General features: G+C 39.0%; 1 protein-coding gene and 1 long non-coding RNA gene across 52 annotated transcripts in view; one reads left to right on the top strand and one right to left on the bottom strand.

Annotated features, from left to right (window-relative positions):
• Positions 1-22,236, top strand: part of LOC135293394 (uncharacterized) — a 28,423-nt gene extending 6,187 nt beyond the window's left edge. The window contains exons 2-5 of one of the 2 annotated variants that reach the window (XR_010355527.1): positions 6,725-6,788; positions 7,403-7,555; positions 13,716-13,755; positions 21,039-22,236. This is a non-coding gene — a long non-coding RNA (uncharacterized LOC135293394). Of the gene's footprint in view, positions 1-6,724; positions 6,789-7,402; positions 7,556-13,715; positions 13,756-20,150 lie in introns of both variants that reach the window. The other variant, XR_010355526.1, reaches the window with a different exon arrangement.
• LOC135293390 (collagen alpha-1(I) chain-like) overlaps positions 1-26,369 on the bottom strand; it is a 406,941-nt gene that overhangs the window by 254,850 nt on the left and 125,722 nt on the right. For 15 of the 50 annotated variants that reach the window (XR_010355487.1, XR_010355494.1, XR_010355504.1 and 12 more), the window contains 5 exons: positions 25,974-26,319; positions 17,168-17,233; positions 14,328-14,461; positions 13,935-13,981; positions 6,626-6,749 (listed from right to left, as the gene is read on the bottom strand). The exons of 3 other annotated variants lie outside the window; for them this stretch is intronic. Coding sequence is in view for 1 of the 47 variants with exons in the window: in XM_064407473.1 (XP_064263543.1) it covers positions 26,054-26,086; positions 26,259-26,319 (94 nt within the window). In the remaining 46 variants the exon portion in view is untranslated. Of the gene's footprint in view, positions 1-6,625; positions 6,783-13,934; positions 13,982-14,327; positions 14,462-15,146; positions 15,219-17,167; positions 17,234-25,973; positions 26,320-26,369 lie in introns of all 50 variants that reach the window. 32 more of the 50 variants (XR_010355518.1, XR_010355516.1, XR_010355520.1 and 29 more) reach the window with 18 other exon arrangements.

The following is a 26,369-nucleotide window of genomic DNA, read 5'->3' as shown; positions in this document are numbered from 1 at the left end:
AACTAGAACAACAGGTGCTGCCAATCTTGTCAATCTCTGTAGTGGTTTTTTGAGGTGGGCAGATGGGCCCATTATAAAATCATCAGCTTGTACACAGCATTTCAGTACAGCTCAGTGATGACCAGTGCATCTATTCTTGTGCTTCAATTCCCACTTATTTCCTTCGTAGTGAATGGAGCACAAATGCAGAGACACAGCAATTAAATTGTCATTCACAAAGGCTGAAACTGAAGCACATCTTTCCAACAGGGGCATCTATGCCTGCATTCACACTATTACTAGATCCTTCACTGTTTCCTTTTCAGTGGTTTTACAGTTGCCTAATAATTAGATATTCAGTTAACTGCTAAAAAAACTCCTGAAAACATAATGTGAAAAAGAAAAAATAAATGAGAAAGTGGTACACTTGTCTGAGGAAATGCAGATAAAGCCAGACTACATCTGTCTGCAGTCCTCTGCCTGGACATTGGATGTAAATTGTCTGAAAACCACACACTTGCAGAGTAGGTAGAGCTGTACATCAATTTGCACACCAGAGCTGAGCATGTTAGTTTGCCACCAAGAAAATGTGCTGTTCCAGCCTTTTGGCTAGCTCTGCCTCATGTCCCATCAGCCCTGGCCATAGAAGACTTGCCCAGTCTTGCTGTTCCCAAATTAAATTTATTCCTGAAATCTACCCCAGAAGACCACCAAAAATTATCTTAGTTTCTTAAGCTATAATTATTTGTTTCATTCCCGTTGCACTGATCTTCTGCTTTTGAGCAAATTTTTCCTTTGTTGCTAGATAGGAATAGTCATTCCCATATGTAACAGATTTTCATTAATCATTTTTACTGGTGTCCTTTAAAATTACAGGCCCCAGCCTATCTCCAATTAACACCTGGTGTCAGTTGTTTTAAAATCTGTTTCTGCATGCAAGAATTGACTGGCCAAAGAGGACAAAGATACTGGCTCTGCCATACAAATAAAAGTGGCAGGTCAGGTCCAGAATGAATAACAACTGCATCCTTCAGGCTGGGTAGGGAAGGGAAGGACAGGGAACACAGGCACAGTGAAATTGAGGGGCAGATAGGGAATAACTGATAAGAACACATGGAGAAAGGACAGATAATCATGAGGTTCATAAACCTTTCTGTATTTCTTGAGGCTTAGTAGCATTCAGGCAGAAGCAGGAACTCATTTTATTTTAAAAGGTGCTATCTTGGCATTACAGAAATAGACTGGTCTCTGACTGGCATTACATTAATCAGCCTTACTATCATTGCTATAACAAAACTCATCTCTGTATCTACACAGGGAATGGCTACAGCTATGCAGAGTATGGCTCCAGCAGAGCATGGTCAGGGAGCTGCAGCAGCTGATTTTCTAACAGCAGTAGAGCCATGCCTGTATTCATCCATCCTGCTGAGCTCTGTGCCCTGCTCCTCAGAAAAGCGGCCTCTGCCATATCCCAACATGACAGATCTATCAAAAGATCTGCTTCTTGGTGACACTGCTGCACATAATACCAGGTGCAGAACTAGAGATGATATCAAGGAACTGCTCAGTTATCTTTGCTTGTTCAAAGTCTGTAAAGTAGCAATGATGAAGATAATTAATTGGAGGCAATTAGTGCAGGTATCTGAACAAGGAAGAAAATTAAAAAAAAATGAAACAGATCAACTTTGGATGTGGTTGTATCTTTTTCTACGTTGTCATGATAATTTCTCTTGAATTACACATTTGACATCATAGGAAGAATTCAGTTTGATGTGAAGACATTTACATGTAGGCATTCACAGACAAATGCCTAAACTCTATTTTTAGTTAGCAAATGCTAAGGAGCTCCTTAGGAAGAGTTCATTTGGACACCAGCCTGGGATTCAGATGCCTAAACATAGACAATCCATAGTTTTCGGGTGCTGTGGAGATCCCTGACCAGCCCCTAGCATATGCTCCAAGGAGTTCTCCTGGACCCCTCTGGTAATGTCCAATCTTGAGCAGACATTTAAAAAGCAACCTAAGAGATCTTCAGTATTAATATTCTCACATTCAAGGCTGCAGAACCCACTTTTAAAGCATCAGTGGAGGTTAACAAGTACTGGAAAGAATTGTTAGTTGAATGCCAAATGAGAAGCAGAGCAGGGAAACACATTGAGAATCCACATAGCCTGTCCTCTTGACTAAGGCTCTGGAGAGAGACTTGGGAAATTCAAAAACAGCAGCACACTGAGCCAAAAGCTGCTGTTTGTAATGTGGGCATCATTATGTGACTTGATGTCATAAAATCCAGACAATAACCAATTTCTTAGTTCATGGGAGGAGCCTACAGAGGAGAAACACAAATACCTAAGACAATGCACTAAGGAGCCTCATGATATTGTCTAGAAACACTGAAGGAGAGCCAAACTGTAAAAATGCAGAAGAGCAAATCTGATGAATCATGCACTGCAGGACAGATACTCCATGGGAGAAAGGGAACAGAAAGGTAGCAAGGCTGAAAAAGATCTGAGCAGCATATCCAGGAAGAAGGGTCAGAACTGGGATTATGGTATTCAGTAACAACAGAAGAATAAGCCCAAACTAACAGCCAGTGCAAATTGCACTTTTATTGGGTGCTCCACTGTGTGCAGTGTGTAATTCAGAGTTTAGGAGCAGGAAGGCACCAGGGTCCCAGTGGGGATCCCATGGGTTTACCAAGTTCTCCTGGGAGATGGCAGGGGTTGGGCAGCACTTCCTGATGGCATATTCTTGAAAGCACACCCCAAACACTGCCATGTGTCTACCTTCATGCCAGGATGAATTGGAAGGGATCCAGACAAAACAAGGCAAATGACAAAGAGCTGGAGGGAATGGCTTCAAAGGAAAGATTAAATGAGCTAAAACATGCATAGCATGGCTAAGGAACCACTGTAGGTCAGGAGACAGGGAATACAGTAACTATGAGCCATTCTTAGGCAGAGGTATAAATGAAAAGGTATGTCACTGACAGTAAATAGGCATGAGGAAGAATTTGTCATCTTATTAATATTCTTCAATTTTTGCTCTATACATGGTAGCTTTACCCTATTACCATGGAATGCCAGCAGAAGGAAAGACACAAGCACTGAAAAAAGCCCCTGTCTTACTAGTGTACTTTGAATTCCATTTTATAATTAATCTAATTCCCTCCTTTCTTACTGCTGGAGGCCAGGCTCATCATTATGCGGGACTAAGTTTTGGTTTCAGAGAGAACTGGTTCCTATTTCAACAAGGCACATTCAAAATACAAACATTATGAACATTTCCAGTACTGCTACAAGATTATTCCTTCTTCTATGCCTTGTTATTGCAGGACCACACCTTGGAATTCCTTGGGCTCATATAATTTCAATGAAATAATAAATTATATCACAATTTTTCATGAGAATTTTTCCTCCCATCTGTTTTTTGCTGTCATTGTTTTTGATTTTGTTTGGGTTTTTTTTTTGTTGGGTTTATTTCTGTTTTGTCTTTGGAGCACAGGCAGAGACACAGCACAGGTGAATCTGAAAACAGATTCACCCACGTCTCACCTCTCAGAAGGAGAATCCTGGTCCTGGCATCAGTTCCCTGTTTAGGTAGATTGTAGCCACTCAGGGAGGGCAGAGGCTGTAATGGTGCTTTCTAGCTATGGAATTTGTGCCTAGGACAATTCTTGCCATGTTATTCTCCCCTATGTCCAAATTCTAATTTTTCAACAGCTACCTTTGTAGGTAGTTTCTTCCTTGATTACTAATGATGGCAAGCTTTTCCCAGTAAGAATTTTTCCCTAGTAAATCTTTTGAGGGTGTCACTCCCATTATACCTTTTCTTCCTTCTCACTCTTTACTCACTGGGGTAGTGTATACTGCTCCTTTTGTGTTAGTTTTAACATCAGAAGGTCAGAACCTTGGCTGCTTATAACCATACAAGTGAATATTTAACTCTGGGAAAGGTTTTCTTGGATCATGGAAGACTGATATTCTTCTAGGCAGTAAAATTACCCCCAGTGATATGAAAGAGAAAGACACTTGTTTTGCTAAGAAGTCTTTTAAAAGTATGAGTTAAGAGCATCTCATCCTTTATGTTCAGCAACCATTTGACCAAGAACTGAAAGAACTGAAAGAAATCACAGAAGTTACAGCTGTGCAAAGCTCGCACACTGGGAGTTGCTTTGTCTGCTCTATGCTCTACTCTTTACATCATGGAAGAGCTCCCTACACTATCATTTGCTTTCTTTTTTAGGTCGTAAACTCGTTTCCATTCATAATACAAAAAAAGAGTATTACAAACCAAGGCATGCAAAACTACATTTTAAACCAAAATAAGCCTGTGGAATTTACAAGTTAGATATGTTTGAACATCTTTCACTAGAGTTAGCAGGTTGAGCAGTATGAGAAAATTCATGGGAATCTATGGATTTTTATGAATTTCCCCATATAAAATTGGTTTTGAGTAAGCTCATTTAAGGGAGTGAAATGGTGCATTTTGGCAAAGAGCCTCTGTATGATACATATTTATACTTCTTTGCAATATCATCCATACATTGCAACCAAAATTATATCTCACATTGCACTATTTGATATTGTCAAAAAATGAGAATTTCTGGGGATTTGATTTTATTTTATTTAGAAGTGAAAATAGATGGAATTCTATTTTTTTACAGGACTTGTTAATACCTTTTTTTCCGCTTCTTGTTGCTTTCCTGGTGAGCAAGCAATCAAATTTTAAAAGGATAATCTTTTCCCAACCTTTGGCTATAGTTAACAATGCTACGTAGAGACAGCAGTTTGAAAAGTTACAGTATAATTGATGCAGCATGAAGTGAATCAAGAGGGTAAAGTTGATATGCAGATATTAATATAATCCACTCCACACATTCCAGAAGAGTTCACATTCTTTCACAGCATGTAATTTCTTTATTAAAAATACTTCTACCTTTACAGTACAGTCCTTTCTTGGATGCACAAATGACAGCCTTTACATCCTGAAAGGCACTCTGTAGTCTTCCCCGCTGTCATAGCCTGGACATTTGGAACAGAAAAATGCCTAAGTTTGGGGGTTCTTTTTGCACAAGGAGCAGTCAGCCAACAGCAGCCTCCTCCATGCAGCTGTTTCTGCATACATACAGAGCCAAAGGCATGAATAAACCTTTTAGCTCCCTAATAACATGCAAACATGCTCAAATCAGTTCTGCATTAGATTACTGATCCTCATTTATGTTACTGCCTGGAAACATATGAGAGTGGCTCAGAGGAGATGCTTCTTAAGTTTACTTAATTGTTTGAATAAGCAGACATAAAAGGGAAAGGGCAAATGAGTTTGTTCTCTGAAGGGATGAATGCACTGCTAGCTTTCCAGTGGGGCACATTGTTTTCTCTCCACTGCAGACACACTTGTGAAATTACAAAATTCCAGAATAAAGTCAAATGTTTAGAAACCACCTAATTTGGGCTCATGATTAAGCTTTCAGGTTCCTGTTATTAGTACAGCCATTTTCCAAATCTGACCATGCACTTGTGAGTCTTGAAATACCTCATTTTCCCATGCTCCACACAGAACCAAGTAGTCACATATGTGATATCTCACTTTCAAAAAGCACACAGCAAGTTTCTTCTGCTGCTTCAAATAGTCTCTGCGTTCAGCATGGGCACCAGTGTGTGAAGTGGAAGGGACAGAGGGATATGAAAAGGAGTAAAGGAGTCAAGTTGATGGGGTTCCTCTCTCAGCATCTCTGCTGGATTCCTACCTGGAGATTACACAATCAGAAAGCTCAGCAGCACTTCCCCATATCTCCAGCTGTACTCACATGGCACATAGGTCCTGCAGTTGGATGTGGTTATTTGCCAGCTAGACATGTCAGAGGAGATCCTACAGGATCTTCCTAACAGCTGTTTTTCAGAAATGGAGCCAGTGTTAATAACAGAAACAGGCAGAGCAGCGGCTGCTCGGCACATCGGAAATGAGGCCACTTGCATTTAAGAGCTTATAAATGGATTCAGTTTTCTAATTTCAGGACCTACATTTGCAGGAAAAATATCCTAATTCATCATACGGTTTTCATTTTTAACCTCTCTGTAGATGTGCAGATCTTTAATTTTCAGTTCTGTGCATTATAATCTCTCTAAGTATAAACCAGTCAAATGGTCTTCCTATATATAAATTTAGTATTCTGTGATCAATGTATCTTTCATATGCATGAAAGAACAACCCCACATGCTACTGCAGACTCCCACATTTCCGTGTTCTTTTATTCAGCTGTATTGGATTTTCTTTTTTTTTTGAGCAGTCATACTCCTTTGACAGTACATAGCTGTCATGGTTCTGTCTCACAGGTTTCTATACATCAGAGACCAGCTTTAAAACTATTTTGACAGGTTAAAAGCTGGGATTTTTCCAGGGACAGGATGGAGAGAAGCAGGAATGAGAGAAGTGAAAAAGAGTATTCCTTGACACCCCCTAATCTCCTCAGTGCAGATGGCACTGTCATTTTCAAGTAGCTTCTGTGCACAACAGCTATTGCGAAAGAGTGAAAGTTGGAATGCTGAAATTAGTCTTTTTGGGAGAGGAATATACATATCTGTATGTTCATCTATCCAATACGCCCAGCTGTGAATGCATGAGCAGACAAATGAGCAAAGCTTACCTTCCCACTTCCTCCCCTTGTCCATTCACTAAAATTAATTGTTCCCCAAGATGCTGTAGGCCACATTGTTAATTATTGTCTCTCTCTTCTGCACCTGAGGCATCACACTGGTTTAGAAAACAGCCTGCAAACAGATGGAGAGCTGCTGGAGATGAATCTGAAGGTACGTGGAAAAAAAAAAAAGGATACAGACATTATGATACTGCAGGCTCAGATGGTCTATTAATTTTCAATAATATTCTGGAAAGGAAGGAGGTCTCTACATGTTTTTAGGCTTAATTTGTTTTAAAAAAAGGAGTTACAAGAGCCAATTGCTTTTATGATTTCATCACAATCACTTACGTTTAAAGAATATTTATGGGAAAATATTCCAATCACCCCTGCACCAGCCTTGCTGTTTCTTAGACAACCCTTCTCCCCTCAGGCAGCTGTACATGCACCCTGCCTGACAGGACCAAGGCTGGCTGTCTTGCAGACCAGACAGAAATGCCAGCTTGAACTGGATGTTGCACGCAGCCTCTTGCCTGCTGCCTTAATGCCCCTGGCTCATCCCCAACACCAGCCCTAACAACCTGATTCTGCCACCACGTTGCCACAGAAAGCCACAGCAGCCTGGGGCAAAGCTGTCCCTTACGTGCCCAGCCTGCCTCCAGCCCACTTGCATGAGGCAATGTCCTGATGCAATCCCAAAAAAAATGCTTCTCTGTTTGATCTACTCTGACAATTAACAAAAAGCCACTGCAGTTGTTGACATTGTCTGGTTTTTCATCTTCCCAGGCTGAGGATCAAAGTTGGTACCACCATAACAAGGAGGCAGGGACGCCTCTAATGGTGCTCAAAGCTGTCCTGTCCTACTGAGGGCACTGCAAAGGCACACAAAGCACAGGCATCCAAACCTACCTGATGTGCACCATGCCAGCTTCAAAACAGGTAAAAGGGTTTCCCTTTCATAAGTATTTCAATGTGATCATTTTCTGTGTAAAAGTACCCAAGAGATATATTCAAAAACCATAAGCCCTTCTAATAGAGCTATCTTACTCTCTTCAAAGGGAAAACTATTGCTGCACATAAGGAACAGTTGCAATTTCTAAATGGGGAAAAAAGCCTTTCAGACTTGGCTGTAAGTTCAGCTCTGCACATTAGCCAAATTACTTCAGAAAGGCAGTGGGAAAGTTATTAATAGATTTATCAAATTACTATCCAAAGGAATCCAGATATTTTAGCCAAGAAGCAAGAAAAAGCAAGTTAATTATACCACAACCAGACCTCTGATCCATATAGGAGCAAGGAAGAAAAGGTTATACCTAAAATGCAGTGGCCACCCTTCCTTTTCCAGTGTTGGCAATGTGCATATTTTGTGGAGCAGAGTCTACTTGGCAGAGATTGGTACACAATTTGTCGTGTGTTGTACACAGTGTGTCAGGCTGTTATATGAATGTGAAAAGGAACTCTGGAACTTAAGTATGGTATCATTTCCTTCAATATCCAAATTCTGCATTTGTATTGTATAAGTATTTTGCAATTGAGCAGAGATTGTCAACTGCCAGCACTTCATGAAATTCTTGGTATAGAAACAACTAAATGCATAATGCATTGTATATGCTCCTATACATTTAGCTTAGATAACTAAATCTACTGTCTCTCACTCTTTTAAACAGCTCATAAAATATAATAAATATATCACAAGAATCAGTCTGTATCACTATCACCTGCACAGGTATACACAGTATATTGTTGCATGACCTTGGGAATCCTAGTCAAGGATTCTTAGTCTGCCTTTTCTCCTGTTCTGCAACATGTGCAAAATGTGAACATTTAAAGTCAGTAGGGCTGAATATGTCTCTAGCTCCCTCTCTCTTTGCAGTATCAAGACCTCAGGCACTCCATCTGTCCCATGGGTAAGAGGTGGAGGTAAAAGTGGTTTCTGCTAAACCATCTTCCCCGTCGGTGCTGCAGAGGATGAGATGGGTAACTGGCCAGTGGTGGTGCTTAGCCAGAGTACTGCAGACTTCCCAAAAGCAGTGCTGCAAATAATACCAGCATTTGATCTGGAAAGGACAATCTATTCCAACACCATTTTAGATTCCTTTCTTTCTTCAGTGAACACTTTATTTTATTTTGGACAACAGTTCTTTGGTAAAATGCAATTGTCTTTAATGAATTGCTTTTCTGAGCTGTCACTGTCATTGTACTGAAAATTCAGGGTGATTTATTTGACCTGTAGCAGAGGTGCAAGACAAATCTTTAGCTCTTCTCCATTCTAAGAGGAGTGTTTGCTCTGGTAGGATCAGTTCACTGATGGGGGTTTTGGGCTATGGATAGGTACAAAAGAAAGATGCCAGTATTTGGGTATCTGTCAGACACTAAGGTTTGTAGGCTGGGCTGAGAACAAACTTGTCCAATGGTGGTGATACATCACAGGTTCTTCTCTGGCTCTCACAGGCCCAAGGACACTTCTTTCATTTCTGCCTTTTATGAGGCAAAACGAGAAAATATCTATGAAATCAATTCACACTCTCAAAATGGTGCTTTAGTCATGGGTCACACAAATAGCCACATCTGCAAAGCGGTACATTTGCTGATTGCTAAATTCTCACCTCCAAGAACCTGGGCTAAATTTTAAAGTTTAAACACTAAAGTTTTAAGTTTAAACACCTTGGTACATGGAAAAAGGTTGCAATTGCACACCTAAATGCCAGGTATTGCAATGAACATGTGAGTAAAGGAAGGCTTTTTCCTCTGGAAAAAGAAAAAGGTTGTGGCTGAAGATTCTGGTCTGTTCTGTATCATTTGTATCCTCTACTGCTGTTCCAAGATATTTCTATCTTTCAGAACCACAAGATATTTCTGGGAAGAATTATATCTCAGCCAGACTTTATCTGTTAACTTTTAACTCATTCTTTGTACAAAAACATTTTACATCCCAACAAAATAAGATTTTGCCTCTAGCATCAATTATCATTCATCTGGCTTTTGAAGAAGGTGACAGGTTTGCATTGTCCTTGCTCTCTTTTTTCGTGCATCTTGAAAGATATTTGCCTTTCTTTCACCTCATGGCACCTCAACATCCTCCTCACTTCTCAAAGATATCTGCTAACAACTCTTTCAGACATGCTCAACCCACTTTTAAAAATTCAGCAATGACACCCATACGTGCAACCTGATTTAAAATTGTCTTAGCCAGTTCCTGACCCCTTATGCTGCTAAGTAAGGTTAAAATTTACCCACAGACTACTTCTGTATGCATGTAAGGCCTGGTGCAGTTTCATAAATAAAATATGGTAAGCAGTCTTCTTATTCTGATGATTATCAATAATAAGGCTTCAGCTAAAGTGCTGGTATTTACAAAATCTTGGGAGTTGTCAATAGACATCACAGAAATGTTGTATGCCTCAAATGGATCATTTAGGACACCCTTCTGTACAAGCCTGCCAGTGACTCCAGTGACCTTGCTGAGCTCACTGAGAATGATCAGCCCAATGCAGAAAGGACAAAATAGAAAGCAAAAGCAGAATTAAAACAAACAAACAAACAACAAACAAGTTGTCTGTCATAGTAATTAGCAAAGCAATCTTTTGGGGGATGATGCCAGAGCAGGCTGGCATCTGCTCCTAGGAGGGGAAAAAACAAAGTGAATAGCAGACAGGAGTGAAATGTTTCAGCAGAGAGGGAAGACTTGCTCCAAACTTCAAACAGGAGACATTGCTAAAAAGAAAGGAGAAAGGAAGAGCATTAGAAAAGCCTATGAGGAATGAAAAAAAGCTAACATGAAGGAAAAGGAAAGCAAGCAGGAAGGATAAAGAGAGCTGCATGAAGTTGTTCTACCAGGGGACCATGTCAAAAGCCAAAACCAGTGCAGCATTACTATGGCACTTTAGTGGAGGAGAGAAATCCAACCCAATGATAGCCAGGAGAGGACCAAGAGGTATATAAACCCTCATTGAATGGAGGCGCCATGAGTAAAACTGTAAGGAAAAGAACAAAATTTGCACTGTCTCATACATTCTCTCATAAAATCTGAACTTTCCCCAAATCAACACAGCCAAAATAACTAAACTATCTGCAGTACTTACATGTAGTGCCTGCACCTGTCAATAAGAGTGATTATTAATTTTCTGTGCATAGGTCATGTAAAAAGTCACGTAGTTTGTCTGTGATTTAGTTTGCCATCTGTAAAGCTGCCACCTCTGCTTCATTAAAGGCAAAGAGGCAAAAAATTGACACGGAAGAATATAAATAAAGAAGGACAAAGCAGATGATTTAATGGCAACATCAGGCTCAGGTCCAGATTAAAATAGAAAGCATATAAAACAGTGAAGCAGTAAACTGATATATTTTATGATAAAAGCATAAGCATCTTCCAAAATATATCTGAAAAGGGAACATGGCAATTCAAAGTATCAGTATGAAATTAAATTCCTCTCTTTTCTGTTGGCATTCACAAGCTCTGCTTCCCTCTTGCCTCCCTTCTAGTAAGACTTTTCCCCTTCTTTACTATTCCTAATTGTCAAGGTTTAAAGGACACTGAAGAGCACAGGATGGGTTCATTAGAATTGCAAAGCATCACCGCATCCCATTTGCAGCAGGGCACCATTTATCTCTGTTGCCACACCATACTGTGAGGTGGCACCAAAAACCAGGCGCTGCAGTCCAGAGCTAGGGAATGCTAATCATCCTACATCAGACCCAAACCATGCAGGATTCAAGGTTAACTGTGCTTGAGAACATCTGTTCAAGGCAATAAATGATTCCCGAAGGCAATCGGGAGTGGGCTTTAGATTTTTGACATGACCAGCTTCTTTCTGTTGGCCAGGAAGACCTGGTCAAATTCTTGGCCATTTGTTTCCATCTCTTGTGTCTACATAACTAATTCTGTCCTCTTTCTTCAATGGAGGGCACAACTACCTCTACTCAGACCCTTTGAAGGCCACCAGGTTGTCAGCCATGGTAAAAATGAACACAACCATGTCTTTCTTGGTTTAGTTGCATCAAAGTAACAATATAAATTACACTTCCTGCACAGACCTCAGCACAGCATTTATGTGTAAATACCATCCTGTAGTTTAGCTAAAGGGATCTGTCCAGCCAGTTGCCCAGGTTCATCCTGTCCAGGCTGACACCTAAGTTTAGCCTACCTCAGAAATTCTACCTTTCCCCAAAATTTACTTTAAAAATATTCCTCTTTTAATGTTTTCATATTAAATGCCACACATGTGTCCTGTCTTACAGCAAAAAAAGGCAGAACTGGAAAAGGTACTCAGTCAGCACTACATTGTGGTGCTAAAGCACAACTAAGAAGTAACTATGAGGTTGCCAGATCAGAGACTGCACATTAAGTTACTTTGCATTTGGTCTAAATCTGTAGTCTTGCTCTTATTGAAGTCAACAGCAAGCCTGCAGTTAATTGCAGCAATAGTAAGATGTATTTTAGGGAGCCACCATGAAGAGGTAGGCTGGATTATCTAATGACATATACGTATTTTACTAAATGTGTTACTTGTCAAGCTAATTAGTTACCCTGTAAATGAAAAGGTCAACCCTGCATAACATTTGCATCTCATCTTTCTGAGTCAAATTTCCTGTGCATGGTAGGTGGAAAGAAATAAATTCTACTGAAGTTGTGAACGGCTGATAGGAGGAACAATTTGGCAGGCAGAGAAAAATTTGAAAAAATCTGTTCAAAGCTGATCTGAAGCTAAGAACATGGAACACGTCCATCAGGAAGACACCAATCCTATGGCCACCAGCTCCATATTGTACAATTTGTTTCAAATAGCTCTGCAGCCAAGCAATACATTGAAACTGTCAGTCACACTTTACACTTTTTCCACTGCTTCTGCTGCTCCTTACTAAGCCACATATGCAAGTCAAGGAGAGACAAGACTCATGAAATCATTGTACTGCACCAAGGTGCTACTTTTGACCCCAAATTGCCACCCTGTGGAGAAGAGTTACCTGACAAGCCATACTATTGTGTGCACACTCCACTGTGTGCATATTTTCCCCTATTTCTACAGCTGGAGGACAAATCTGTCACAATATTCTACACCTGCAACTCACTAATTTTGAAGCTCTCAGGGCTTTGCACATCTATAGCAGTCCCTCTCTTTTCCAACACCTTTGTCATTTACATATATCTGAAGTATGAATACTTGGCACAATAACAAATGCTTGAGAGATACTGACAAAGCCATCAGCAAGAAGTTAAAGAAACAGAATCAGAAGCCTTCTTGGGAAATATCAAACCAAAACAAACAGAATGTTTCAGGGCAGTGAGCAGATTAACCAGGAACTTTGGATTTTTTTTTCTTTTTCAGAGAAACAGCCAGCTTTGTGTTTCAGTCTGTAAACATCCTATGCCAGAAAAGGATCTTCAGAGACTCTTTGTCCTTGCTAAAGGGCTTTACTTAATGGGGTGTTACATGAAAAAGCATATCTGTCTTTCAGGAAAATGTGCCCTGCGGGCTCACTGAAACACTGGCAATATCTAGAGGAAAAAGAAAACCAGGATATGAAATATGTCCTGGCTACTGTAGGTTTAAATACATATTAAGTCACTCTGCCAGGACTGAAAACTCTGGTGTCATAAATTTCCAGCAACCTGTGTGCATTAAGTAGGTGTCAGGGGACCCTGCTCCCTTCAACAGGAGTCACATCTTCCAAGCAGCGAATCTCGTTGTCAAAGGCTTGAGTCTTGCTTGCAGAACCTGCCCCAGCCAGCTCTGAGCTCACTCTCCAGACTGCAGCACTTCCACTGTGACTGACACATGAGCTGGGAATTTAAAGCCCTCACACCTATATTGCAAATGGTTACATCATTCTTCAAATGACAGGTCCTTTGAAATACCTGAATTATGTCTGACTATTTCCTTTGTGAGTTCTTTGATAAGAACTTTGCACCCCACTTAGTTGGCCTATATGTAACAGGAGGAAGGGGACTTCTTAAAATACAATATAAAGAAATCTTACCTTATAATTTGTATTTCAAAGCCCTTCATTCCCCATATGTTGTACCAAAGTTTTAAGTTCAGATGTACTTAAAGACGTCTTCTTCTTTTTTTTTTTTTTTTTTTTCTGGTGCATATACAAGCTTATGGACAGGTAACTAGGAATCAAGTGTCCATTTTAAGGTAAGTGAACACATATTCAGTTCTAGGCTTCAGAGAGGACAGAGCCCCTCCATATATTTTTCACCAGGCAGGATTTTCCTGCATCTAAATAGCAATGAATATGGCACTCATTTGCACCTTCCTCTACTCATGGTTCATCTAAGAAATACTTCCTTCTGGCTCTGAGTTACCCATCTTACCTGTCAGAAGGGATAATAACTCCTCTGTGTTACATCAACTCAATTATCTAGAAAGGAAAAAAAAATTCCTGATTTTACTCATAAGACCTGCGCAAGAGAATTTAGGAGATAGCAGTAAATTTTTAAATCTCTTTCTTGTATGATCCTGGCTAAAAGCTGTCTCTCTTCCCTCCTTTGATTTTGACTTGGTTCAAGAGTATCTGTCTTGTATGCAACTGTTGAAATCTTCTGGAACTATCAAAAATCCCACAATATGTACAATTGTGGAATTAATCTGAAAAGGTTTTGGTGTTTGGAAGGCAAACATTCTGTGTCAACTTTAGCATTTTATGAGGAATATTGAAATTCCGTGTTTACCTCAAAGTAAAGGTAGTACCTTTAAACCCAAATTACCTTTGAAGCCAGTAACCAACAGTTCCATTTGGTACCTCTTCTACCGGTTCTGCTCTGTACTGTGCTGATTCACCACATCAGCACCAACTGTCCTATTCTTAAATTGTTTTTTGTCCTGCTCTTTAAGATACAACCTGCAGTAGAAAGAGAAATGGGAACACCAGTGCAGATTTGTTCTTAAAACAAATGCTCCCTTAATCAAAACTGGATGACTAACAAGCATAAAATTATGGCTCCAATACCACATATAATCGTTTATCTCATTGCAAAGAGGCATACATCATTTGCATTGTGTTCCAGTAGTGTTTTATATCCCCTTTACCATAAACTAAATGAGCATGCACAGCACAGACAAATGGAGATTCTAGCCCATCTTATGCATTTGCCTGGAGAGCACAATGATGTTTGTTGTGTGTGCTTTTAAAAATCATGTTCCTATAAATAAACACATTAAAATATAAAGACAAAGCAGTGGGCAACCTCATGTCCGAGCAGTTTTAGTTGTGAGATATACTTTTCATATAAAAGGGATGTTTTAGATTTTTTTTCTGGACAGCAATTTTAATAAATTATATTTGAAAATTCTATGACCTATGGAATAAGTTTGTTGAAGAGAATTTAAACCTGTGGATACATCTGCTCAGTGTGTGGGTACTGCCAACCACACTCACAGCTCAGACTAGACAGTATTTTCTTCTGCCCACTCCTCATTATCTGGGATGCACTGAACAGTCCGAGCCAGGGACTCAGCCTTAAACAACTTTAAAAACTTACCAAAATGGCAACTGCCAAAGTATGTATTTCTTTCCTTGAACTTACTTCTGTACAAAGGCTGTAAAAGCTTTCACTTCTCCATCTGCAGCATCCTTCCTATTCCCAAAACCACCACAGCTGTGAAGGTCAATAATGCATAGTCCTTCAGGGAGAGCAAGTATGGCTTCATGTGACAATATTTGCAAGAGCTGATTCCAGCTCCCATGTATGACTTTACACCCTCTTCTGACCTTGTAGAACTGTGAGAAACGGGCACTTGAAACTCTGACATTTTTATAAGAGACAAGCTGATCTTATACCTAATTTTAGAGAGCTTTATAAGGCTCTTTTTCCTATTCACAAGGATAACTCACTCAGCACAGCTGATCTTACTGCACAGAAGTATGAGGCTTTACAAGGCAAAAAAAATCATACTAAAATACATGGCAAAATTCTATTTTGTATTGTTAAGATCATTTATCTGTGACATATATGGCATGAAGATGAAAATATGATATGGTCTAAAGGCTTTATTGTTATTTCACTTGGACTGAACTGCATTGCTTATGCTCAATGCACCATTTGTGCAACATGCTTTTCTGATTCTGCCCACAACCTAAAGCTACCATCCAAAAATCAAGGGAGCAGTACAATCTTGACATAGATTAACCTCAAAAATAAACTGTAACTATATTAAAGAACTGTGAAATTCTACCCAAGGATTATTTGCTCAAAGAACAGGAACATGACAGAGATGGTAGGAGGATGAATTGAAGATGCCCCTGCTCATCACAGGGGTGTCTGTCTAGGTGACCTTTAAATGTCCCTTCCAACACAAACTATTCTATGATTCTATGATTCTATGATTCTATGAATGATCCTCAGTAAAATAAAAGAGATAGATGGATACTCTGCACAGCACATTAAATGCTTTAGAGTTTAGCAGAGTATCATTCCTCTTTTTCCATCAGTCTTTCTTGTATGGATTTAGCACTTAAGAGAATAACTATATTACATATTTTACATACAAGAACAGTAACCATATTACATATTGGAATGAGTATGTCTATATGTGGAAATTAAGGATTCTATATTATTTATCTTGGTAAGCATTGTGGAGGTATTTTATTATCTGTATGTCCCACTCTAATTATTGATTGACATTCAGTGTTCTGCTGCTAGGGATGGGTTTAATTGCATTCCTCTAGTACTTTAAACTTTACTATTCTTTCCTACCAGCATAATATTAAAAACATTATTCTGTCTTTACACACTCATGTTTCTGCATTCATTCTATTTTTTTCCTGGAGAGACTAGTCTCTTTCCAGTAACTCCCCTCTTGTATACCAGACTGGTGTTCAGCTTTGACCACTAGTTCTGCATCATTCATTTCACCTCTTCTCACAAAGAATTTCCCTTTAGCTTACATGCTTTATTTTTTTAATCCTAAAATAATTTAAAATTCATTTCATCAGTCCTCAATGTTTATCTCAGCTTAGATTTTTAGAGCAATCAGTTTTGTCTGTGTCTACATATGACATAGTGTCAAGAGACTTATATGTCCAAGCACAATGTGTCCTTTAGTTTACTTTTCTTCTGTTCTATTCAGGACTGTCCACACAGAAATATTGTACATTCATCGAGCCTGATTGCCTGGATTTTAAACAACAGCAATTGTTCTTTCCATATTACACATCCACAGAATCACAAAGTGTTCTGAATTGGAAGGGACCCACAAAGATCATCAAGTCCAGCTCTTAAGTTAACAGGCCATACAGGAATCAAACCCATGACCTTGGCCTTATCAGCACCAGTTGAGATAGCAACAGTTGAGATAATTCCATTTAATTCTCCCTCCAACTGTCTCCCAAAAATAGAGAAAAACTACTAGCCTCTTTCTGTCTTTTGATATTTCCCTAGCTGTTAACAAGATGTGAAAAAAATATTCAAAAGGCTTTTCTTACTTTGCCTTAATGATTTCTCTGGAATTTGTGAATGTCATTCATCTAGATCAGTTACCTTGTCAAAATGTAATGGTTCCATATACTTAACAGTGTGCTCTAGCATAATCATAAACCCTTTAATACCTTCTTTGGGAAAATACATTTTCATCTTCCAGATGTGACCTTGAGCTTTTGTCAGAAATGCCTATACTATGGAAGAGAAAACACATTGAGTTATCTGAAATACATTCTTTAGTAACAATACCTCTTATTCATGTTTCTTTATGCCTTGCAAGCTAGGTTTGACAGCTAACTCTATATATTCTATGCTTATAAAACCATTTCTTTTTACCATATTAATGCCATTAATTAGCATTATTATTACCAACATTAAAGACTAAATTTTGCTTATCATCAGTTTATCAATATCTTCAGCCTTCCTTGCAGCTATAAGAACTCTCCCTTTTTCATATGAAGCATTTTCTTCCCCCATAAATAATTTCATTGAGTGTGAGGTAAAGTCTGGGTTATCTGGTCAAAGCAATCTAGCTTACACTTGGCATTCACACACTTTTCACATATGTGAATGTACACTTTGAGAGCTTCTACCTTCTGCATCAGACATTGTACAGAACAGAACCATCTGTAGCCATCTGTAATGACATATACAGAAAGAGGGAAATTCTAAATTTGCTTCACACTACCATACTTGTGCATGTGATGTTGGGTGTTATAAGAGGGAAGCAAAAGTTTGCAGGCCTGACAGCACTTCCTGCAGTGGAGAGCAGTGGCATAAGGATGCATAACATACATAAGCCTGTTCATTCATGTAGTGCAAACTGACAGCTCTGAAACTCTGTACTGTAGACAGAGCTTGGTCCAATGTGTATGATATTACACACATGGCAAAGCTTGAATATTCCAATTCAGATTTTTTCCACACTGCTCATGTATGAAGCACCTCTCTGGTCCTTCCCAGCCTAAGCCTGTTGATAGATCATGTGCTATTAGTTTTATATCATTTCACTAAATGTTCCCTGGCAAATGTTTTGTGGACATGCAGAAAGAGAGAAGCTGGTTGTAAAAATGTATCCATGCAATGTACAGGGTCTGCAGAAAGTAACTACACTACCAACAACAATGAAAGCATCAAAGTACACAAAGAGACAGTTGTTACTCTGAAATCTTACATGTCATATCACCATACAAGATGAGTATTTGACTAGCCAAACTACAATACATACCCATGTGTCTGTGTGTGTGTGTATATATATATATATATATGTATATATATATGCATATGTATATATAGGTGTATATATATATAGGTGTGTGTATATATATATGCTAGATAACAAGCTTTGCATGACTTTCTGCACAATTAGAGCATTACCTGAGCAAGTCCCTGTTTGAGACAGCTGCAATCAATGCAAGATTTTTCATTCCAAGCAGTGCCATTCTGTGAATCTACGCCAGTTTGCAGTGATCCCATTTGCACCCCCCATCAGTTCATGCTATCACCCTCACTGTGTGTCTTTTACTGCTATTGTGCCTTTCATCTGCAGATCACTTCCCTTTCATGTACTGTCATCTCCACCTTTTTCCTTAGAATAGTATTTCACTTTACTGATTCTATATTTAAAGCTTGCGGCTCTCCCCGTTTGCTTGGTCTAATTGGCTCTTAAAATCTTTTTCACAATGGAGTAACTAATTAAATTATTTTGATCAGTTTCCAAAATTTTCCTGAGGAGATGAATAATATATTGGTTTGCATTATAATTTTCTTAGCTATTTCATTTAGGTAATTTTGGAGCATTTTTACATTCATTGGGGCAGAGATAAAGAAGCAAGTTTGGCTCTGTAGGGAAGCTGGCTTGGGAAACTGTTTCCCAAGAGTCCTATAGATCAGTCTCTACCTAAGTAATATGTTATAAATAAATTGTCCTTGAAGCATAGACTAGAGTGTTCCAAACCCATGGAAGATCAGGGTTACACTTACTCCTACTCCCCCTCTGTAGTTCATTGAATCATTCAATCTTTTATACAATCTGCCATATCTTCTGGGGCAGTTTGGAAGTACCCATCCTCCCCAACAGTCTATATGCTGAGGAACTTTCCAGGTCAGGTTGTGCTTGCAAAAGCAGAACAAGGGTCTGAAACAAGATGTCCTCTTGAAAAGGCTGAGGAGGAGGTAAGAGGAATCACCAACTACTTCTGCTCTGGTTCCCTTTTAAAAGAAAAGATCAATTTTTCTATGTGTTTTTCTGTGAAGAGGAGGATTAAGTTCCTACTTTCATGGCTGTAAATCATGTGTGGAGAGAAATGCATGCAGAGAAATGCACAGTTAAGCACGTAAGCCTCCAAGAAGGTGGGGATTTAAAACTTGAGTGAGTCCTCAGGGCTTTGCTGCCTCAGATGGCTCAGTGCTTAGGGCTGTGCACACCACTATAGATCATACATTCTTTTTTTGCCATTGTATGGGAAACATACAATGCCAACCAGACCACAGATTCGGCCACAAGTCTCCAAATATTGCATGGTACCAAAGTCCTTGTTTTCCCAAAACTTAAATCTCTATAACTTATCAATAATTTAATTACTTCTTTTACACGTGTAATGCTGTATGCCTCTGATCATTCAGACACATGAAATGTTTCACAGCTGGAACAGAGCAGGATATGCAGGCAGGTATATGAATGTCAGCACTGTCAGGCAACATACTTACTGATGTGCTGTATTTAAATCCTTCTGTACCAATGGACACCAAACCTGGCAGGTGCTGAAACCACTGATGTGTGCCTCACATGCCTGCTTTTGTGCCTTACCATTCCATGCATGACACATCAGAAGCCATGCCTCCACCTCTTTTGTGGTTTTATGATCTTGCTACAGCCCTGAATTTCTCTTCTCATCCACTGCTCCTGTGACCACAGCCAGAATATTGCTCCCTGTGTGATCCCACTGATGGAGCAGGGGGCAAGGGAAAGGAGCAGGGCAGAGGTGCCAGATGCACTGGCATGGTTGGAAGCTGTAGGTCCTGCAGTGTTCAGGGTCTATTCAGGAGTGGAGGAAGAGCAAGGTTTCAAGCTGCAGTATGATTTACAGGTCTTCTTCTCTCCCTGGTCAGATGCACAATCAGCTCCATAGCCAGCAAGACAGAGCAAAATGTTAACTTTCCCCCTTCCAGCACCCCTCCAAACCTCAGAGAAGCTTCATCCCAAGGCCCTAACAGAGCAAATGCCAGCTGGGGTGATTTCCTCACACACTGAGTCACCGTGTGGGCTGAACACTCATCCTGAACTGTGACAAAACCACCTACCTCTGAACTTTGACAAACTGTGCCAATAAAGTTATTGAGTGATCATGACCATTTTCTGTTAACTTTTTTTTAACGTTTCATTTGCTAAAAAGGCAATTTTAGCTCCTGAAGAAGGCATTTTAAGCAGAACTCAGAAATGTGACCTGGAAAGATAATATGAATGGGATTTTTCTCTGTCATCTCTCTATGCTTTTGATTATTCTTGACATTCTATAATGTTAAGTTATAAATAGAAAGCATTTTGGAAATGTCATAATATCCTGTGTCTAATAAGAGAATACCACAGCTAGAAAATATGCTTAAGAAATCAAGATTACATAGCAGACTCAAGAGGAAGAATTAAACTGGGCTTCAATGCAATGGAACTTAACAGCTATAAAAAAATATGAACTGTGAACTCAAACTGGAAGCTACAATTGAAATGTAAACATTGCTTATTGAAAGCAGGATGCTGCATTAATAAAGCAACCACAAAAGCTGAACACTTGTGGCATTACTGGATAAAGCAGGGATGCTTTTTCACCCTTTCAAGTGGATCTAATTCAGATTATGTCTCCCACCTAACCCAAATGTTCAAAGTTCTTGTACTTGATCCTTCAGTAGAGCATGAATTTGTTTTGGAATGTTCTAGCTGAATTGATTTCTTTTTCTCTTGCCTTTCCATCTCATATGGAAATTATTCTCATCTCTTTGCAGGTCTTCCGTGTCTTAGCACAGGTAAAAGGGCTGGTACTGATGAATACATGACAAGCTTTTCATATTCTCATAAATTAAATTGGAATATTTACTAAAGATCAAAATCAATTCTTTCTTTTCTATGCTTGAACCTAAAGCACAGTGCAATTTCTGCTTTGATTTGTACAGAACACTTTGCTGACTATATCAATAGCTACCAATTCACCCCGCACTATGTGGAACAGACTTTGCCTCCTGGAACATGCCTGTGAGACTTCAGGGGCTGAACACCACTCTGCATCACCCCTCCAGGAGGCACCAACCACTGACTCCTCTGGAGTCTGGGGGTGGCCAAGAAGAGTCACAAACATGGCTGGATTTGGGTTTGACTAGTACTGAAGCATAACTAAAGTTATAATAACAAAACCATGGCACTAAGATGATATGTGCTGATGTAACTCTTCTGAAAATTTCAATGAGTGATCTGCAAGATCAATAAAAAAAAAGACTCTTAACATAGTCAACAAAATGGTTCGGAAGTATTTCTGAAATTAATATATGAACAGAAAAATTTATAAATAACTAAAATTTCCGTGGAGCTTTGCTCCAACTGACATTTATTTCATTATACCATCCCATTCTAACAGTCCCTTATTTAGGTATCTAAGGCAACCAATGAAAACCCAACAAAAAATACCTTTTTCACTCTAGAACCCCAGCTTCTTGATTACAAAGAAATGAAGCTTTAATTACCTTTGGGTAATTAAAGGTGACTGGTCAGAGAAGAAAACAAACAGTATCTAGAATCAGTGTTATGTGACAGTCCCAGCTGCAGAAGGGCAAGGTCTGACACACTGCTGTTGCCCCATTGTGGAATTAACATCCACAGTAATAAACAAAACAACAGGGGTCTTAAAAACTCTACAGCAAAAATTACAGATTTTTTTTTTCACCTGACCTAAGCAAAAATGTTTGGCTGTAATTGCATGATGGGAGAAAGAGGACCCTTTGAAGTTTAAGAGTTACCTGCATACTTAGAAAATGTTTTCTGAGATAGGTCATTTTTCTTCCAAATGTGACTGATCTGTTCCACATAAATGCAAATTCTCATTTCTACTTTGTTATTTGTCAAGAAAATTGCAATCAATATTATTTTAATCCACCTCATACACAGTGTTGAACCTTTTATTTGTCTCAATGAATAAATAATTCAAACTGAGACTGTGCTCAGTGTTTTCTGAATACCTAAAAAAAAAAAAAAGCTGGATTCTCCTTTTCACTTTTAAGCTTTGAATTATGGATCATCCCATTGCCTGGAAGCAAATGAAGTTCTTAAATTATAAACAGCAAATTATCTTGCTTTTGTTATTAAAACAAAAAAGTAGACATGTTTGGGAGACAATAAAAAATTAATATAATCAGTAAAAATTGAAATTCATATTTTCTTTGGGTTTTTTAAAATTTTTCAGCTTTTAAATTAACATTTCCTGGACTGGATTGCATTAATTTAGTTTTAGGAAAGATTGCCATATTGGATATACATATGAACCAAACATTTACATTAACACTAACTGCAGTCATCAGAAGTTATAGGAAATTTATGTGTAACTAGTGATGGAGAAGGTGAATTCCTACAATCCCAAAATCTTTAAATGTACATAACAAAGGTAATTTTGTTAATGTTTTTGGAAGAATATAAATGAATGTCCTGTTATGATGCATATTTCTGCACTCAGACCAATATTCCTCTTTTGAAGAGTTTTAGCAGCTGTAACAAGTAATATTTATAACACGTCAAAAGTAGAAGTAGGTCTTGAGAAAATCAAGCTGACATTTAGAGAGCTACATTTGGTGCAACTCAAATTTACTGCAGCTGCAGTATAAATAATCTGAGCACTGCCAAAGATGAGCTACTTATGTCTGTATACACACAGAACAATTTTAACTTCTCCACATTTAATTTCAAATAAAGGACAGTTTTACGGCTGATCAGTGAAGTACACAGGATCTCAAGCATGACAAAACCATGAAATCTGAAGGAATTTCCATCACAAAGAGCCTAAGAACACACCAGTTTCTTCAAAACTGCTTCACAGCTCTCTCCACTAAATCCAGGTGTAATGTAGAAATTTGGTGTAATTCCTTCTTAATTATGTTGAATATAATTTGCAGATAAAATTTGTAGAAAGTTAGAGTAGATTCTTTCTGCAGCTCTTTATATTTTGGATAGTGCTGGATAGAGGGGGCTGGGGGAATACAGGCAAAGAAAGCACTGGAAACTTAGGACAAATTCTTGCTATAGAAAACACCTCTGTGCTAGCTTTTCCCCAGGTACTGCACAGCAGCTGAGCCTCAGATGCTCAGCTCCTCTGTGGGTTTGGAAGGGTTACAACCAGCACTGTCACCCCATCAGGGATGGCATGGGAGCCACCTCACCCACAGGGACTACAAATTTCATCCATCAATTCTGGCTCAATGGGATGGAGGAAAACGAGACATTCAGGACTCCATTGGGCCAAGTCAGTATTGGAAGATTTGACCATTAGGGTACATAGGATTAGAGGAGGGATCTCTTCTTAATTTGTCCCCTTGAGGTCACTTTTTGACTATCTCAAAATCAATTTTTACAAGAAGTTTATGGACTATGGGCCTTAGGGAAAAAAATATGCCAGTACAAGCTCAGTAAAAGGGAAAAAACAGTGTTCTGATTCTTTTTAAAAATGGCATTGCTTACATTGCTTACATTGGTGTTTGCCTTATCCACATTTGAGTGTTGTCTCACAAACAGTATGGGCTGTGGTAAACTGGAAAAGCAATAGAATACAACAATGGAAATACAACCAGAGAACTTTGCTGACAAACATTTTTTTGCATGTTGTTTCTCGTCATAAAAATCAAGTTCCTATTTCCAGTCTTAGAAATTATATAATTCAGGTGGTATTTTCAGATGTTTGTCCCTCTTCCTTTTTTTTTCCTTTTGCACAATTGTTCTAGGGTGGGTGACTTTATGATGCTTGTATCTGCAATCCTCTGCTCTGTTTATGCTGGATATTAAGTTCTGCCCCTCTAAGACTGGTTCCGAGAGTGAAGTGGGGAGAAGGAAAAGTGGTGGAATTTTTCGTGGCTGTATTCACAAACACAGAAATAAGAGCTTCAGCTCTCTCTCGGTGTGTTGTCTGCAGCACAGACAGCAGGAGAGAGCTCTCCTTTGCTCTTAGTTAGATTTTTTTAGTTAGCTGAGGCCAGAAGATGTTTGGAACTGTTCAGCCCAGGAACACCAGGACTATTGTCTATTGTTCACCCAAGCTGCACTGCGGCCGGGACACCGGACCCGAGGCCCGGAGAGACCGAGAGAAAGCCGAGGACGGAGCCACGACAAGGAATCTCTCCAATCCACAGAAGGACTTTCTGAATTTGCCCTCTCTTCAGAAAAATGAGAGGTTCCATTGTGCAATATTATTCATTTTTTCATGTTTGTGAGTACTTTGCTTGTTAAATAAACATTTTTTTCCCACTTTTCTCTGAGGAGATTTATGTCTCCTGAACTGGTAGGGGGAAGGGCTGCTTGAATTTGCTTTATAGAAGAGACCACTTCAAAAGTTTCCTCCCAAATTTGCCCTTAACTAGGACAACAATTCTTAAATTCTTAGACTGGCCTTAATATTTTAATGACATATGAATAACATCCACATTGCTGTAACGTATTGAGTTTTATTGAGAATGATTCTGAATATTTAAAGAAATAATGGATATGCTTGAAAGTGTTCCAGAATTAAAATAAATAAATAAATTAGGCATGTGTTGATGTTTAATAGAATTTTTGCAGAAATCTGTAGTTTTTAATTAACTCCCTTTGAAGTCTTTGAGTCATCTCATGAAGGAAGAGAAAGTCTATGTTAGATTAAGGAGACTAATCATTCAATCAAAGAACAATTTAATCCATATTCAGTGTGATCTCTACAGAAACAGAGTCAGACTTTAAAGTGTTCATTGCAACCTTTTCATGAACATTTTTAGTTTTCAAGATAAATTACTCACTCACCCGAGAACATCACTGATTTTGCAGGAGTGTCATCATCCAAAGCTAAGCCACTCAAAACCTTGTAAATTTATAGCTGAAGCTACAATTAAGAGTAACTTCTGATATATTTAAAGAAATATATGAAATTACATTACACAAATGCCCTTAACCTTGTCCTGCAGATAAGATATTTAATAATTTCATTTAAATATATTATCTTATTAGGATCAATTGGATTTTTTTAAAATGTGTTTCTTCTTTTTTGGCATCCTAGAGGGAAGAGATAAAGTTGCTGAAGTGCCATACCTATGCATTCCTTCTGCTGGCTCAGAACAACAGCTGGACACCTGTGGACATAATTGTGCAGCTAGGACATAAATCAATGTATCTATCAGGCAGGAAGACATATAAATGACTTAACTTGCATCTGTAATTAAATGTGCCTAAAAAGTGGGGGCCAAAAGAATCGACAGACAGCAATAAATAACATGTCCTTCTGGCATATCTGACATGTCCCTGATCTCTTGTGTCATATACGTGTCAATACTGTCACTAGTGCAATTGTTCTGAAGGGGCTAGTCTTGACTGACACCATTGGGGAAGTCAGAATCAGGCCCACAGATGTTTGGATCACCAGATGGATTCCACAAGTGTCCTGGCCTTCCCAGTCTCATTCACAAAATCCTTTGTTGCACCCACTGCCAATGGAAGTGTCCTTGCACAATAAGCTTTGCTCTTCATGACAGGCTTTTCAAGAGCAACAAATCATCCAACATCAAGCCATGACCGATATCCTGTAGCCTGTCCCTTAATTTTATGATTTCTCACGATGAAGCCAAGGCATGGAACATGAGGGAGAAATTTAACGCAGCTTGTCTGTTCTAAGCACTGTCTGAACTGGAAAGAGGAGGGTATCACAGCCAACACAAACTTACCATCACAAATGCAGTCTGCACCTGACTGAACTTGCAGAGAAACACTCTGTGATTTCCTGCTGGAGATCAGCTGAGGATGGTTATGTGCTTATAGTGCAGATCATCTCTTCCACCTGGATATGAAGAGAAATTCAGGGTCTGAACAGGGTCTGTGTCTTCAGAGCTAATCCTGTACTGCTTGGTCCATCAGATTTGCTCCTCTTCTGAGTGGGCTGCAGATCCCAACATTAGTCTTGTTCAGAAGAACACAGACTGAAGTAGGGGCAGTGGAGAGAGATCTTCTACCTGCTTTGTCTTTTTGTTTGCTTGTTTGTAAGGCAGTGAGTCTCTCGTTCTGTTTCTATACCTTTGAAAAAAAAAAAAAGCCAGAATCATGGAATGGTTTGGATTGAAAGG

This window comes from Passer domesticus, chromosome 2, assembly GCF_036417665.1.
Source record: "Passer domesticus isolate bPasDom1 chromosome 2, bPasDom1.hap1, whole genome shotgun sequence".
Lineage (NCBI taxonomy): Eukaryota > Metazoa > Chordata > Aves > Passeriformes > Passeridae > Passer > Passer domesticus.
The sequence above is the reverse complement of the archived record's forward strand: the minus strand, read 5'-3'. Positions and strand labels throughout refer to the sequence as shown.